The sequence below is a fragment of the Pezoporus wallicus genome, unplaced genomic scaffold, assembly GCF_028554395.1.
Source record: "Pezoporus wallicus isolate ANWC-B61680 ecotype Strahan unplaced genomic scaffold, APGP_CSIRO_Pwel_v1 contig_5485, whole genome shotgun sequence".
Classification (NCBI taxonomy): domain Eukaryota; kingdom Metazoa; phylum Chordata; class Aves; order Psittaciformes; family Psittacidae; genus Pezoporus; species Pezoporus wallicus.
The window spans coordinates 6,148,650-6,165,973 of NW_026641550.1; the positions used below are offsets into that span (position 1 = coordinate 6,148,650).

General features: G+C 44.9%; 1 protein-coding gene across 3 annotated transcripts in view; it reads left to right on the forward strand.

Annotated features, from left to right (window-relative positions):
• Positions 1 to 12,145: 12,145 nt before the first annotated feature.
• The window catches only part of GMPR (guanosine monophosphate reductase), a 37,485-nt gene continuing 32,306 nt past the window's right edge, over positions 12,146 to 17,324 (forward strand). For 2 of the 3 annotated variants that reach the window (XM_057424429.1, XM_057424430.1), the window contains exon 1: positions 12,146 to 12,731. In XM_057424429.1, coding sequence (XP_057280412.1) covers positions 12,645 to 12,731 — 87 coding nt within the window. In that variant the 5' untranslated portion in view covers positions 12,146 to 12,644. Of the gene's footprint in view, positions 12,732 to 13,066; positions 13,092 to 17,324 lie in introns of those variants that run through there. The other variant, XM_057424431.1, reaches the window with a different exon arrangement.

Consider the following 17,324-nt stretch of genomic DNA (forward strand, 5'->3'; position numbering starts at 1 on the left):
TTTCCAGCAGGATACCCTCCATAAATCCAAGCACTGGCCATGGAGACAAGGTCAAATTCGAGGGGATGGCTTTCAGTCTGCCCTGCCTTGGTGCTGGCTTGGACCACTTTGAGCCACATGAACCCTGTGTGCATGAGCTCTGCAGGCAGGTGGCAGCGGGCAGACAGAGCTACAGGGAGTTCTGTTGCAAGTGCTCTTTCCCTTTGCACCCCCATACAAGGTCCTGCATAAAGAGTGTGGAGCCTCTGACACCCAGGGCATTTCCCAAATCATTCAGAAGCGGCTCTTCCCCCTTTCTGGCTTGCGCATCCCCAGAATGGCGCCCAGTTGCTTCTGGCTACAGAGCTGATGCTAAGTTTCCTTCACCTCAGAGGAGACCAAGTTGCTGCTAATGACTAAGAGCACTTCATACTTCCCTGTCTGAGGGAAATGCAGTGCAGAGTCCCCGATAGTCACTGATCCCTCTCCACTCACTGACACCCTACCCTGTCACTAACTCCCAACCTAATACCACCTAACCACCTATTTGCAACCACTTCTGAACCCTTCCGCAAGCCCTCCAGCACACCGCAGCTTCCAGAGATGCTGCCATGTGTGTTTCTCCAAAGCACTTCTCTACTTGCTCCAGTGCCTGTGTCTTTCTCACTTAAGCTCTGGCCCAGCCATTCATGTCACCACACATGAAAGCAGGTCAGAGGACTATTTTGCTGTACTATCTTTCAAGTTGAGCAGTACTTCTAATGTAGTTATTGTGCACAGGCATGGGCAGAGGGACTCTTGAAATTAAAGCGGTTTGAGGAAGCATGGAGGAAGAGGGAAGAAAGAACAAAGCTGGGAGCTATTTAAGCCAGTTGGATCAGTCCTGTAGCCAAATGTGAAACACAGACTGCCACAGATGTGTGGACAAGTAAGGACTGTTTTAGCCACATTGCATGTAGGCCTGTTCTTTATCAAGAAAGCTTACAAGCTCAATGTCACCAGCAGCAACATCCGCCTGCCAAACCCCTGAAGCCACAGCTGTCACATCACAGGCTTGTTACAAGCTGTGCTGTTGTAGAAGTGGAGATGGCTGCTGTCAGTTGTTGTCCATTCGATGTCTCTATATTATGTGACTCTTGCTTCAGCGCTTGGTGAGGTTTCCCTTCTGGGTGCTTACTAGATAAGCTGTAAAAGTATCAGATGTTCATTCCCATATGCTCTTGGGTCTGCAGGTCTTGACAATGTTTAAAGATCTTTTCCAGGTCTTGCATGTCAAGGTATGTAGTTCACGTGCATGCTTACAACACAGAACAAGAGAATGGTTGAGGTTTGCAGGGACCTCTGGAGGTCATGTGGTCCAACCCTCCTACTCAATTTGCATCAGCTAAACCCAGTTGCCCAGGTCCATGGTCTGATGGCTTTTGAATATCTAAGCCTTCTTTTTGATGCTCCCACCCAGCTGCTTAGGCGCTAGGAACAATGATGTCTCTCCCTCAAATTCCCAGTTCTCCCTCAAGTTCTTAATTCACCTCTTCAGGAACATGTAGTAGTGGAGTGTGTCACGATGTCTCACATATTCCCTCATGACTCCATCAGTTTGTCAGAGTCAGTGGGGTCTCTTGAGGCTGTAAAACTTGGTGACCAAAATAGAATAGTGCCTGCTATATTAAGTATAAGGGCTTCTACCAGATGATTTTCATGTTCAACAAGCACTCTCTGATAAATCTGTTCTGGGGTAGGAACCAGCTTGTTTCCTGGAAGATAGGACTTCAGGCAGCTTCCCTGTCAGGGCAGCCTGGTGTCTCCAGTACCCGAGACTACAGTCCAACATGGGAGAAAAACAGCAGTGGACATCCAAAATGGAATCCAGTTCAACCAGTGGTTATGCATGAAGAGCCCCCAGGGAAAAGAAAATAAATTATAAACTATACATAAATAGCTTCCCCAAAGTGTTCTACATGCACAGATTTTGTAGGAAGGTTGCATAGCTGACACTCCTGCTACTGATGCCATGTAATGAAAATATGACATGCAGCCATGCACTCCTAGCTCCCAAGCCCTCCCAACCCATGTTAAACCAGACCTATATCCAGTCAGGCTGGAGGGCTCACAATGCTTACCAGTGTGGCCAGAATGATGCACAGCCAGGGAGCACATACTGTACATACCAGAAATGTTGATTTTGATCACTGAGTCTAGTTGCAGAAATTGGCAAGAATTGAGGAGATGTTTGCAAGTAAGAGGAGAAAAAATTCTAACCAAGCTATAACTGGCAAACCTGAATGAGAATAAGGAGTGAGCTAAGCTCTCCTTCACCTGAGTGAGTGATGCCTGGAAGTGTTTCAACGACACAGTAGGCATTTTTAAGCACCAGCCATATATACTTGTCAAGATTGCTTCATGACAAAAAACAATGCCAAGACTACTGATCTGCCTGCCACTGAAATAAAACTCAACTCATTCAAAGTCAAATGGGGAAAACGGATGACCCGGGGAACTACAGACCAGTCAGTCTCACCTCCATGCCTGGCAAAATCTTGGAGCAGATTCTCCTGGAAGTCATGTTAAGGCACATGAAAATCAACGAGGTGCTTGGTGACAGCCAGCATGGCTTCACTAAGGGGAAATCCTGCCTGACCAATTTGGTGGCCTTCTATGATGGGGCTACAGAACTGATGGACAGGGGTAGAGCAGTTGAGGTCATCTACCTGGACTTGTGCAAAGCGTTCGACACTGTCCCACACAACATCCTTGTCTCTAAATTGGAGAGACATCAATTTGATGGATGGACCACTCGGTGGATAAAGAACTGGCTGGATGGCCGCACACAAAGAGTTGTGGTCAATGGCTCAATGTCCAGCTGGAGACCAGTAACGAGTGGTGTCCCTCAGGGGTCGGTGTTGGGAAAGGTCTTGTTCAACATCTTCGTTGCTGACATGGACAGTGGGATTGAGTGCACCCTCAGCAAGTTTGCCGATGACACCAAGCTGTGTGGTTCAGTTGATACCCTGGAGGGAAGGAATGCCATCCAGAGGGACCTCAACACGCTTGTGAGGTGGGGTGATGCCAACCTCATGAAGTTTAACCATGCCAAGTGCAAGGTCCTACACCTGGGTCGGAGCAATCCCAGGCAGAGCTACAGGTTGGGCAGAGAAGAGATTCAGAGCAGCCCTGCGGAGAAGGACCTGGGGGTGTTGGTTGATGAGAAAATGAACATGAGCTGGCTTCATTGTGCGCTCGCAGCCCAGAAAGCCAACCGTATCCTGGGCTGCATCAAAAGGAGCGTGACCAGAAGGTTGAAGGAGGTGATCCTGCCCCTCTACTGTACTCTCGTGAGACCTCACTTGGAGTATTGTGTGCAGTTCTGGTGTCCTCAACATAAAAAGGACATGGAACTGTTGGAACAAGTCCAGAGGAGGGCCACAAGGATGATCAGGGGCCTGGAGCACCTCCCATATGAAGACAGGCTGAGAAAGTTGGGGCTGTTCAGCCTAGAGAAGAGAAGGCTACATGGAGACGTCATAGCAGCCTTCCAGTATCTGAAGGGGACCTATAGGGATGCTGGGGAGGGACTCTTCATTAGGGACTGTAGTGATAGGACAAGGGGTAACGGGTTAAAACTTAAACAGGGGAAGTTTAGATTGGATATAAGGAAGAAGTTCTTTCCTGTTAGGGTGGTGAGGCACTGGAATGGGTTGCCCAAGGAAGTTGTGAATGCTCCATCCCTGGCAGTGTTGAAGGCCAGGTTGGACAGAGCCTTGGGTGGCATAGTTTAGTGGGAAGTGTCCCTGCACATGGCAGGGGGGTTGGAACTTGATGATCTTAAGGTCCTTTCCAGCCCTAACTATTCTATGATTCTATACTTGATCAATTATAAGGTCCACATCCTTCAGGAGAGCTGTACCAGCTGAGGTTTAGCCTCTGTTTACCAGGGACTGGAGTCACACTCTGTCCTACCACTTCCTAGTAATTTCCTTACTCAATAGCCTTGCTGCAACAGGAGTGTTTGTGATAGGGTTTTTTATGTAGGTACTCTGTGCATGTCTATTTCCCTATTGTGCTCTAGAACACAAATTTAAACCCACACTATGCTCCAGCATCAAAGGTGTATAAGGGAAAAGGCTCCATCTGTAGCATAAACAAACTAGACAAAGCCTTGAATGTAATGTATGGAAGCTGTGGCTTCCATAGTGTTTCATTCAGGAGGGAATTAACATTGTACCCTGTTTCCCCCTTCCACCTCACAGCTGTGTGCAGCCCTGCTCAGTTGAGATTCAGAAACAGACTCCTCTCTATTAAGTAAGAAAATTATCATCAACATTTTATCAAATTCTTTTCTCCAGACTTCCTGTTAGAAGCCAATGAAAAAGAGACTAGGGGCAGGGAGAGGTGAAGGGGGTCTTAACATTGCATAAGCAGAAATCAACTTTCATAATGATGCCTGATGGCCCAATAATTGATACAATCTCTTAATGAATACACTCTTGTCATGACAATTAGATTTATAATCTAAGCGTTTCTCGACTTTTTGCCAGGAAAGAGTTGGGAAATTAATAAAGGCAAATTAACTATTTGTTCCCATGGTTTCTGATGTAATTCATTATTAATGTCTTCTTAAAGCTTAGCTAGATATAGGCCCATGTTCTTCACATGCCACATTTATGTTCTGATTAAATATCAAATTGTTTTAAATATCAAAATGGTTCTGCATTTCTGAGCTCTGTTCCAAGTTGTGGGAGAAGAAAAACACAGACTCCTTCTGATCATGCACATATGAGTTTTACATGATGACAATATCACTGGCTTCTACAGATGTAACCCCAATTTATGCTTCAGTAAGTGAAGGAAGCCAGACTCTATGCCATGGAATATACCAGTCTACTATACCACAACCCAAGTGTAGCCTTAGGAAAATAATCAGAAGTAAAGAAAGATGTCTTTTTGCCAAATTGGGCACCAGACACAGTGATTCAAGAGGATCAATTCAAAGATCAGGAAATTGAATGTTTATAGCCATTTATTTATTCCTACTTTTTTCCCCATCTGACAGTGTAGTCCCAAATAGCTCATTTAACAAATTCCACAAGACTTGTCTGCTTGGCCTCACAGGGACACTGTAGCTCATCAATTTACTCAACGAGTTCTTGATCTGGTGAGTGATACATTACCACCTGAAGCAGTGTGTAAGGGTGAAAAGAAGTACCTGCAGCTGAATGCAAGAGGGTCCAGAAACATGGAGGCAAAAATAATTGAGCTAAAATAATGAGGAATGAAAAGAGGGGAATGTGAGGAAATGCCCCACTGTGTTCCACATTTAACATCCGAGCTCTCTAAGGGCCAATTGTGTGGCCTTGGGTGGGTGCCACAGCAGCACATGAGAAAGAGCAGGGAGTAGCAATGTGGCCCCAGCTGGGAGCAGCGTGCCTGCTCAGCTGTATTTACTGTGGGACTGGCTGCAGCCCCAGTACAGTAGGGTCAAGTAAGGGAACTGCAGTGAAGGCAAGGGGCTGCTGGCCCTGTAGCTTAATGAGGCTAATTATTCCCTTCCCCACAGAGCAGGGCAGAAGGGCTTAGAAAAGCAATTGTGTTTTGCCTCTTTCTTTCTGAGAATGAGGTACTGCTTAGACAGCCTGGGGAAGCTGATTATTGCTTTCCTCTCAGTGCTCTGCCTAAAGAGGAAGAGCCTTTGTCATCTAAACACAGTGGAAAGAAGAAAGAAAGTCACAGCACTCAGAAGTCCAAAGAAACACCCCTACACTGGTCCCTTTTGCTCAGGATACAGGATCAGTACAGACTTTACAATGTACTGCAGGTGAACTGACATGGCAAATGGGAAATAGGACCTGAATGAGATCCAGAGGATTAGACTGAAGCAAGGAAACTCAAGGGAAATTGCAAGAGAAGCTATTGAGGATGATAAGAAGAAAGAGGCATTTGGTAGTAGGAGAGCCAATTGTGTGCCTGGAGAATAGCCATCCTTTTGTAAGGATGGAGCTAACAGAACAGTGAGTGCCTGAAGCAAACGGTCATGGTATTACTGAGATGTTTGACAATTTAGTCAGGGGAGCTCAAGGTGAAAGCAAAACCTATTAGCACTGTGTGTGCTGTGGAAAAAAAGGGAATGAATGGTATCTTATATTTATATCACACCTTTCATCCTGAAGGATCCCAAAGCACTCTGCAAACCAGGTATGGAAGTGACTTCTGCCTTTGCTGAGATACGGATAACAGGGATGAAACATGCCAAGTCTTTTAACATCAAAAACCAGCACTGCTGGAGAGCAGCTTGGGAAAAGGGGAGAGACAGGGAGGCATGAATCAAAATATAAAATAATAATTTTATAGGCAAGGACGTGGAATAACAGACCAAAAAAAAAAAAAATCTGTATTTTTGGAGGTCTTCATTATACTAATGCAAAAAGACAGTAATGAGGACCCGTGCCTTACTGACTCTGGGTGCTGCACGCACACTGTGACAAATAACATTCCTGCTCAGAGTTTCCCAGGAAAGGCACTAGATACAAGACTAAAACCCAATTAAAGAAATGTTCTTGAATTTAGCCTGTTGTTCTCCTATGAGAATAAAATCACTTAAATTCCTTTTAATTTTCTTGACAAAGGATGCATGTATCTATCTACCACTTGTGAGGACTGTGTTCCATTTTAGTTTACCCTGAATATATTTTTTATAAACACATATGTTCACAGGAAGGCGAGTGCAGCTGAAGAGGATCTGCTTTCTTCATAAAAAGGAGAAGGGCATTGAATGAGGTTTGATCCATCAGTTTCATGTGTATTTGTCCTTTTTGGTTACTGAAACATCCTGGGCACCCAAACCACATGGTAGATATAAGCTAATAGCTACTGTGGCCTCACATGCTAATAGTATTCGCTTTTTAAACAGCCTTGCAGAAGCTAGTGCATATTTTACAAGTTCAGCCATTAAATTTTGCCTTCCCAATTTATCATAATGATAGATGAGAATATTTAGCAAGGTCTTATTTGCTGTGGGAAAAAGAGGCAACATTTTCTAGGTCATTTTAAGAATATCTTTAACTTCAGACAGTGAGGAATTACAGGTAAAAAACACATAGTGGTGACAACCGAGTTGATGTTAATCATAATCCATATGCAGGTGTCTTTATGAAAAAGTGTGTGGCAACTGATAAATGCAGCAGCTTTCATCTACATCCCATTAAACTCCTAAAATGCAATAAAGGTACGAGCCAATCTTGTTTTCTGTTTTTCCCACGATAAGATCTAAAGTTCTGCAGAAGCAAAACTTCCTGGCCAAAGCATACAAGGTATTTAAAGTTGTGGAAAATGTAATTTTAAACACAAAAGGCATAACCCCCTCATACTGAGATTAAAACTGGAAAATTCCATTTTTATTTATTAATTGCTTAAATAACATTTTGTAACATCAACAACACGGAGGGTTTTTTTTACCTGTAGATGGCGCAGTAGGGCAGCAAAGGTACTAAGTTTTTCCTTAAGTAAAGATTAAATCGGGTTTGAAAGCTAGTCATTACCAGATGCTCACAGTTTAGAAACATTTTTCCAGTCTAAAATTTGTAGCAAGATTTCCACCCAACATAAAAATAGCAAGGAAAGCCCAGAAAATAAAGAAAATGTCTTTGGTTATATAATTTATTTTATTTTTTATTTTTATTAATGATGTGCTTTTAGTTTCTTTCATACATCAGTAGCAGTGTGCCTATTCAAACAGGCTTTGCGCACCAAACTGAAACATCCACAATTACCAGCGTTAAAAGAAGTAATATCCTGACCTTTCTCCATTAGCAGAATTTTTAAAGGCACCTGAGATTTTGCAATGGAAGATGCCCCATACTGACAAACTAATGTATGGAACCACTGAATCACAGACTGGCTGAGATTGCTAGAGACCTCTTAACATCATGTAGTCCAACCCCTGCTCAAGCACAGTCAGCCAAGGCGGGTTGCCCAGGTCTGTGTCCAGTCAGGGTTTGAATGTCTCCAAGGACAAAGACACCATGACCTCTTCGAGCAACCTGTACCAGTGCTCCACCACCCTCACAGGACAAAAAGTGTTTTCTTATGTTCAGATGGAATTTTATCTGTTTCAGTTTGTGCCTGTTGCTTCTCATTCTGCCAGTGAGCACCACTGAGAAGATGCTGGCTCTGTATATAAAGCTCTGTAGCAGCAGCAGAATACCTGTGAGATGGCTTAAAATTTCCATGGAGAGAATCTCTCTTTCTTTTACAGTATGTAGAACTTGGATGTAATTTACAGAAATAGAAGTTCGCAGTGGATAGTACACAACAAGCTTTGTCCCTTTTTTGTAACAGTTAAGCCCTACAATAAACCAAACAGGCCTAGTGCATGGCCATAAGCTCTACCACACAACAGTTCATACCCTTTATCTAATATCATGCTCTGTTGGACAACTTAGACAGGCAGCACTCCTTCAGGTAGTCTGAGGACAGTTCAGGTAATAGCACTAGACTGTTTCCAATATGCAGTATGAGTGAAACCCCTTGAAGCTCACATATGGCATCTAAACGGCTGTATGTGAGAAACATTCTGTCCCTTGCCTTGAAGGGACAGAGACTGGGTGTTGTCCATTTTATTTATCAGCATAGACAGACTCTTAGATGTGTATCATAAGCCAAGGAAGGTCAGAGTCTCATTGATTATTAATTGCTGTGATTACTCCTAATTAGCAATTGAAACCTGCTGAAATCAGATGGAAATGGATACTGTCACTTACTCCTAAGTAAACTGTACCTTGAATGAGACTGTCCTACTGAACAGTGGGGGCCTGGGATCCAGCTTGTGATCAGTGGTCTACCCTAAGATCTTTGAATTTAATAAAATTACTTATGGCAAACGAGTTTCTTCACTTCAAAACAAAGGATCTTCATGCATGCAGCTGAAGTCTGCTTGTCACAGCTTTGTTAGGTTAGGGGTGTCAGCCCCACTCCTCCCATTTCTGATGGCTATCAAAGCCAGCAAAAGCCTCAGTGTAGATGCTGTAGTACTAGTGAGAGTTCAGAAAAAAAAAAAAGCCTTATCTCTACAGCCAAAAGAAATCTTCCACTTGCATTTGCAGGGTTTGCTAAGTTAGGCCTCTTGATCCATCCACTGGGAAATGTTATTCAGTGTAAACAAGGGCCAAATTCATACAGAATAATAAAAGCAATTTACATCTCTCATAAGAAAAAACAGGCTCTTCCGTCAAACATACGACTTCTCCTTAACAGTGAAAGATCTTTACGATCACAGAATCACAGAATAGTTTGGGTTGGGAGGGACCTTAAAGATCATTTAGTTCCAACCTCCTGCCATGGGCAGGGACAGCTTCCACAAGACCAGGTTGCTCAAGGCCCTGTCCAATCTGGCCATCACACATGTCCTGCAGTATGTTGCTCTTTCCAGATATGGGATTCTGCTGGGAAATTGACACAGTTCGTGGGAGAGCTTGCCAACTGAGCAATGCATTCGCTACTGCTCACCACATTCCTTAAACATGCATGTTAATTTATGCTACAGGATGTCTGTATGGAGTTACATGAGGCTATAGTATTTTCCTCGGAACCACAGCAAGGAAGTCAGCATGTGCCATCAGTTGTGTCAGCTGTGCATCTGCTGTAACCAGAGTTTCTGTTGATAAATAATGTCAACCTTATTAAGCATTCATCCTAGAGATGTTTCTGGTGCTCAGAAGTGCTCATACTTTAAGGTTATCACTGAAAGCCTTTTTCAATACCAAGGAGTTAGTGAGGAAATTGCTCTTATTTAAATTAGAAGAAAACCGAGCATGGATAACACAGGCATTTTTAGTACCATATGCAATTAACCTGGTACACCACGAATGACTGACCTCCAGACGGACTTTGGGTCACTGATGACAACCCTTACAGCCCAGAAGTTCAGTCAGTTTTCAGTCCACTTCATGGATTTTTTAGCGAGTCTACATTTCATCAGTTTGTCTATGAAAATGTTATTGGGATTCTGTCAAAAGGCTTGCCAAAGTCAAAATAAACAATATCCACTGCTCTCTTCTCATCCACTGAACTAGTTACTTCTACATAGAAGGTAATCAGGTTAGCTGAGCATGATTTTTATCTTCGTAAATTCATGCCAACTACTTCCAGTCACATTCTCTTCCTTCATATGCTTGGAAATGCTTTCCAGGATTATTTGTTCCATCCCCTTCCCAGGCACTGAAGTGAGGCTGACTGGCTTGTAGTTACTAAAACTGCATACAGCTTGGCTGAATAACTCTATTCCATAACACAAACAGGTAATATGGGATGACTGCAGGTGTAAAGAGGAATAGCAAAAATGCATAACAAGGTGATCTTCATTTCTGGTTGTGATGCCAGTGTGATTCTTCAGAAAGGATACTTAAAAAGGCAGAGTTTTTTTTCAACAGGAAACTATAGTTTTAATTACAGAAAATGTATCTTGAAGTAAGAAACTGAAGGACTTCAAACTCCGTAAATTTTCCAGAACACAAAAGCTGATCTAAGAGACTCAACTAGTCTGTTAATATGTGTACATGTGGAAAAGACTGGATATTAGCAGATAGAGAAAAATAGCACCATGAGTTCTGTGAGTAGAGGCTAAAAATACCACAAATGAGAAACAGCATGAGGCATGGATTTTCTGGGGCTTACAAGTATCACTGATAGCCTCCATCTCCTACTCCCCATGACGGCGCTGACCTTTTGAATTCACAGTGCAGCGCAGTGGCTTCTTTCTTTCTTCTCACCATCACATGCCTGCCATGAGGGTAAAGAGAAGACATGGTGCCAGGCACAGACAGAAGGCATTTGTTTTTTCTCCATTCTCAATACTCTGCTACAGGCATGTCACTTTCACAGACCCATTCTCATCAGTACTCTCTGCTCCTGAACAAAATGTTAATTTATTACTGAACACTAAGTGTTGGGAGATGTGGCTATCTGTCTCAAGGATACATTTTAGCAGTTCTGGTATGTTGTTGAAGTCAGTGAAAAAACCCCACCAAGTGAATGGCTTCTGTTATGCAAATTAGACTAACTGTAAAGTGCATTCCACTGTAATATTGCTATGGGAAATGCCCACAGTGACAAGGCACTCCTGCAACATCACCTGGAGTTTTGAAGCCTTGAGGCTTCTTGGAAACCACATTCAAAACTGCAAGCACTCAAATGCCCTGCCTGATGTGTAAAGCCTGGGCCTCATGATTTGGCACATCTAATTATCTGGGACACTTGGCAAGGAGGTGTAAAAACTATTCTGGAAGCAGGGTGTTGACCAGACGTGTGCAACTTCCAGATAATGAAGAGAGCACTGCCTCATCCTGCAGTGCGGCTGAGGAAGGGAAGCTAACCATGACCCTCCCGTGCTTCAGTTTCCAGTCACTGACAAGGCTTAGCTCATGTGAATACCAAAGAAGTCAAAATCTTACAGCCCACTGACTTCATAATTAATTAGACTTTAAGGCTCAAAACTCCCATGAAAGTCACCTCATATGATACCTGGTATATGATATTCATCATATTGATCCCTGTGCCAATGGATGTACATGGACCCAGCATGTGTAACCCTGTTGCTATGGTGGTTTTGCGGCTGCATATTGAACAGTGGCTAGCCATTGAAAACAGATGATATAAAGTTACAAGTCAGGCTCCTCCATGCTATGGAGGGCAAGAAAAAAAAACCCCTCCCTGTTCCTTCTCTAAACGTACTAAAATAGGAGATTGTTGTGTAGAGGCAGTTCCAGGTGGCTGGTGCTGTGGCTGCTCTCCTATGACCAACCAGCTGCACATTTCTCAGCGTTTATAATGCCAAAACCATGTACCAGCCCTTTGCTCTGCAGGCAGGTGAGAACCAGTTCTGACAGTCCCAGGAGCTGGGCAACGCTCAGTTCTACCAGAGGATGCTGGTCAGGGAGTGGGCCAGGCTTTGGCCCAGTCGGGTTTCCACCAGAACCCATGGAGACCAAAGGCTGCCCCGTTACATCGTTGGAGGCAGAGTTTGGGGCCGTGCAGCAGCCGCCCTAAAAACGTTGGGGAGCGCCGCCAGCCTCCGTCGGTGAGGCCGCCTCAGGGCCGCCCCTGCTCCGGACGGCGGCTGGTCCGAACCGTCGGTCCTTAACCGTCGCCCGGGGCGGTGAAAGGTTTGTGTGGGGGGACAAGATGTGAGCCCAGCCCTCAGCGACCGCCCGGAGCGCCGGGCTCCCACACGCGGCGGCCGCCCGCTCGGTCACATGGAGTTGCCATTTCCTCTGCCCTTGCTTTGCCCTTAAGGAGGTTGTGCTGCCGGTGGTGCCCGCGCCTCGCTCCTCACGGGCGGCTGCGGAGGGGCGCCCTGTCCCCGTTTCCCCCCCTCCTCCATCGCCACACACAGAGCGCCCAGCCCCGGGGAGACGCAGGGGTGGCTGCGGCGGGATAAAGGGCAAGGGGTGGCCGGCTACCCAGCTAAAAACAACCCTCTCCTCATAAAGCGATGGGGCCTGGGCCGCGCCGCCGCGCTCCCCGAGCCCTATAAATAGGCTTCTTGCGCTGCCCGCGGGCTTTGGCCGGTGCGGCTCTGCAGGCGGCGCGGTGCAGCGGAGCGGAGAAAGCGCAGAGGGACCGCAGCCACCGCCGCCAGGAGAGCCTCGATCCCCTCACCCCGCCACCCCAGCAAGATGCCCCGGGTAGACGCAGACCTCAAACTGGACTTTAAAGATGTCCTGCTCAGACCTAAAAGAAGCAGCCTCAAAAGCCGATCAGAGGTGGGGGCACTCGAACCCAGCATGCTTTTCCCCGGTCTCAGAGCCTAACTTCCTTAACCCCCTCCCCCCCTGCTTTATTTTTATTCTTCGTTCTAACGTAGCTATGCCCTCCCCGAGCGAAACGCCCTCTACGTGGCTGGGGGGGATACCGCCGCTGCTGGGAGGAGGAGGCCAGCGTTGCGGAGCCCGCGGTGTGTGTGTCCCCCACCCCGCCCTTTGGAGAGGCGAGCCGCGGCCCCGGCGGAGCTGGAAGCGGCGGGCACTGGAGCTGGTGCCGCGCTGTCCTTCCCCTGCTCCTCAGCAAACATACAGAGGGGGGTGGGGGGAAGAGGAGAAGGGCGGATTGTTTGCTCCTGACAGGTGCCTCTGCGGCGCTGAGCGGGGGGTGATCTCCGGTTTCTAGGGGGCCGCCTGCCGTGGGGGCAGCGGCGAACCGGCAGCTCTGCCAGCCCCCCTCCGGGCCGGGGGGTGTCCGGTTATGCGCCTCGCAGCTTGGGCCTCAAAAGCGGGAGATGCGGAGTGACGGGCACCTTCGCTTTCAGCCCCGGGGGTCGCGGACAGTGCTGTTACAGAGGAACTGACGTGCTCTTTATGAAAAATACAACCAGCGAAGATGCTGGGGAGTGCTTCCCGCGGCACAGCGTACGCCGGGCTGGGATCCCATCAGGAGAAAATGTGGGGTGCGTTTCACACTCACTTGAGTTAACCCCCATGACCTTGCCTCCTTCTGCTGTGTGGGGATATCCCAGCCATCCCTCTGTCACCAAGGCTGCCTGGGGCTCAGAGTCCCTGGTGGCCCGGGGCCACTGTTAGCTGGGATATTGCTGTAGTTACTTGTGAGCAGGGATCAGGAAAGACCCCAGGAATTCCCTTGAGGATTGCCTCTACGAAAAAAGATGGCCGCCTCGGGATTGAAGGTGCCTTCTCATTTACCTCACATAACCCCAAGGTTAGCAAAGGATTTAGATTGACTAATGAAGGAATTACGTCGTGTTGGGGGATGGAAAGAGGATTAAACTTTTCTCCAGGGGAAGCAGAATTGTGAGAGAGACCGAGACAAATCAGGTGAGGTAAGAAAGACAAGACTGGAAAAGGAAGCAGGATAGCGATGTTTATTACAGGCTTATCGCAAAGGATTTTGAACGCAACAACTAAGCAACACTTTCTGCAGTTATGAAAGTGTTTGCCATTGGAGAGCCCCTCCTGGTAGAAAGGTAATCTCGTAGTCGTTTTTAATTTACAAAGAACGGTGTCCCAGCTGAGTAACTCCTCTCTTTTGGTGCAGTTAACTGCGCTTAAGGCCTGCAGGCCATTTCTGACAATTTGCTTGGTCTCTCTTCAAAATTCAGTGTGCTGGCCTGGCAAACAGGTGGAGCTATGCTCCACCGAGTGACACATGGCTCCTTCAAGTGCAGTGTCTTGTATATTTAGCTTCTTGCAGGCAGTGGAAAGAAGGGCTGCTGGGAAGGGAAAACGATAGGAGGAACACGAGCCGATATGGCAGGGGTGTAACGGGTGGGTATGATGAACTGTTAAACCCTTTTCACATGAGAAAAAGTGCATGTCATGAGGCGGGTCAGTGAAAACCGATGAAGGTTAAGAAATTGGATACCATCACAGAGGCTGTAGCAACAGGAATAAACAGTGTCTGTGAAAGCCAGATCTAAAACGGACAGCCTCAGTCTGCTTCAAAACAAGAATATAAATAAATAGTTCTGGCAGAGGAACAGAGGCAGCACACTACCGTGCCTGTTACCCAGCAAGCTGCTGCTTTGAACCTTGTATCAGCAAGCGTCTGTTTCTCTGGTGTGAATGCCTTGTTTTGTGCAAGGATAGCTTTTTATGCAGTAACTAGGATTAAGTCAGCTTCATAGAGAGGCGGTTTGGGGTGTTTGCAGCTCTTCTTGAAGGTCTACTGTGTTGGTACTTGGTTTTGATTCTTTGTACTGTCTTCATTTTCAATGATCACTTTCTCTTTTTGAGAGGATACCAGAAAATTTGAAGCCTAAATTCAAGTGTCAAAATTGGCTAAAGCAATGATTGAAGTTGGAGCAGCATTATCTGTCAGTGGGGTCTTGGTACTCACATACCTTCTATGCTTCTCTTTGCTGGACTTGCTGCTGCAGGCTGTCCATTCACCAAACAAGTGTCCTGTGGAAAGTCTAGTCATTAATCTAAATTTGTAAATTCAAATAAGTCCAGGGAGCTTTAACAGAGCAGCCAGTATCCCAGTACTTTCTTATGTTGAGGATCTAGGTAGGAGTTAGGAAATAAATCTCTTTTTTTTTCTTTCTGAAGAAAATTCTACTGTTGTTGAGTGATGGTGAGAAATCCTAGAGTCAGAAGTTATTTTCTCATGATGCATAGAACACCAAGCCATAAATTAGCTGTTGCTGCTCAGGAAGGAGACAAAGAGATGGCCCAAAGTGCTTCTAGAGGAACTAAGGAAAACCAGTTAGCTTTGTGATGCTCCCCAGTATGTTCGTCATGAGCACACAGTTCTGGTGATCACTAAACAAGAACAGCATAATATGTTAAAATAGGTGCAGAAAATGGCAGCCAGGATGATCAGCAGTATTGACTGGTTTCCACATGAGATAAAAACAGAACACACTAGGACTGTTCAGTAGAAGGAGCAGCTGTGGAGGATATGCTAGAAGGCTGTGAAGTGAGGAGTGGAATGGAATAGGTGAAATTGAGAAGTGGCTATTGACTGTCATAAAACAAGAAGGAGGAAGTAGTGAATGTAAAATTAACATGCAAAGGTTGTTTTTATGGAACATATGATTCATTTTTGAAATTTATTGGTGTGGGGTATTGGAGAGGCTAAAGGTGTGAAGGAATGGAAAATTCACAAGGCAAGTTCTTTGTCTATGAGTGGCTATTTATTACAGTGGACTGGGGGAGACCTGTGTCTTTGAAAGTCTCTAAACATCAGCTTCCTGGGACCTGGGAAGGTAGGCTATGAAAAGAGTCTTTCAAAACTTGACTTCTTCTTAGGTTCCCTTCCCAGATATCTGGTACTGGCTCTTTGGAGAACGAGGGCACCCCATAAATACCTCCAACCAAGGATGCCATTTCTCCTACTCTTACAAACCAAAAGCCTCATTAGGGGATACTCCACAGTTATCCCTCATAAATGCCTGCTCTTGCAATATTATCAGTTGTGTTAAAAATTGCACAAAATCCATCTGGACATCTGGCTAAAAGAAATCATTTAAAGGCTAGAATAAGTGGAGGTAAGAGTCACTGAAAGAGTAATGGCCTTCCATAGATTTCATGTTGCCTCACTCCTTTCTTCAGTGTGCTCTTTTTCTCTACTTTCTTAAGTTCATTTGAAAGAGATATTTTTCCCCTGTAAAAATGTAAAGCAGTGGTTCTGGTGCTGTTGTAAAACTGGTTATGTGATACTCTCTTTTTTTCCCTTGGTTTTAGTTAATAAATAGGATTAAAGTGAAGCAAAATGCATTAAATTTTCATACCTGTTTCATACTTATGTTCTTCATACTATTTTCTCATGCTTTCTGCAGCAAAACTTCTCATAAATAAGTCATAGTGATGGGTAGAGAATTTGGCTTCTCTGATAGTAAATGGAAAGAAGGATGAGTCTCCTTTAAGATGTATCTTAGCTTGTTCACTGAAGTGACCCTTCCCTTATGAGCTTATATAAAATGAGAACCCATTTCACAGTATATCACTGAGGCACCAGCTTCTTTCTCTTACAGATCAGGAATAAACTCCCCCACCATATTAAACAATCATAGTGTAGCCTGCAGTATGACAGTGTTCAACACATGTTGTAAATGAATAATCAAAGTCTTATATTTTTTTATATTGCTTCCTTTCTGGTGATGCAGTTCAGTTCAGATCTCTGAATGTTCCTGGATTAAAGCTGAAGTGAGGAGTAATAAAACTATGAAAGAGCCTTCATTTTCACTGTTACTAAAGAGACTAACCTCACATCTTAACAGTGCGTGTTTCTTAGAGAGTTTTTACCCTCTTTTTGCAAGATGCTAAGTAGACCAGTGGGAACTGATCTAAATTTGATATTACCTCTTGCAAATGTAAGGAACAAAATGCCTGATTGTTTCAGGATGCTGAAGAAGAAATAACTTTGAAGTTAAAGGATGATGTAGTTGTAAGAAATTAACTTAGAAATTAGTAGCTCATGGTTTAATAAGCCAGGGTATGATTGGTGCTGTTGTATGGCAAGAGTGCTGATAACTGTAGTCAACCTTGCTTACTTTATTACGTTGTCATTTATATTAGAGATTGGAAGAAAGTCCTCTGTGCTTTCGGGACACAGGGGGAGTTCCAGTTCTGACTTCTGTGGAGCTGGGAATACAACTTGGGCTTTTCGGGCAGCCAAAGAAACAGCTGAGGTTACTTCTGTATAAAATAATCCACAGTCCTCAGTGTCCTTTCTTTCCAATCCTTTCTGACTTCGTGTTCTTTTTTCGTTTGTTTGCTTTGTTTTTAATTTTTATTCTCTTTTTCTCCAGTGAGAACTCTTTAACACAGAAAACATTATTTTACTTCTGTATTTTCTTGCTTGGAAGGCAGAAGTTGTAGCAAAATAAATGATGTAATAGT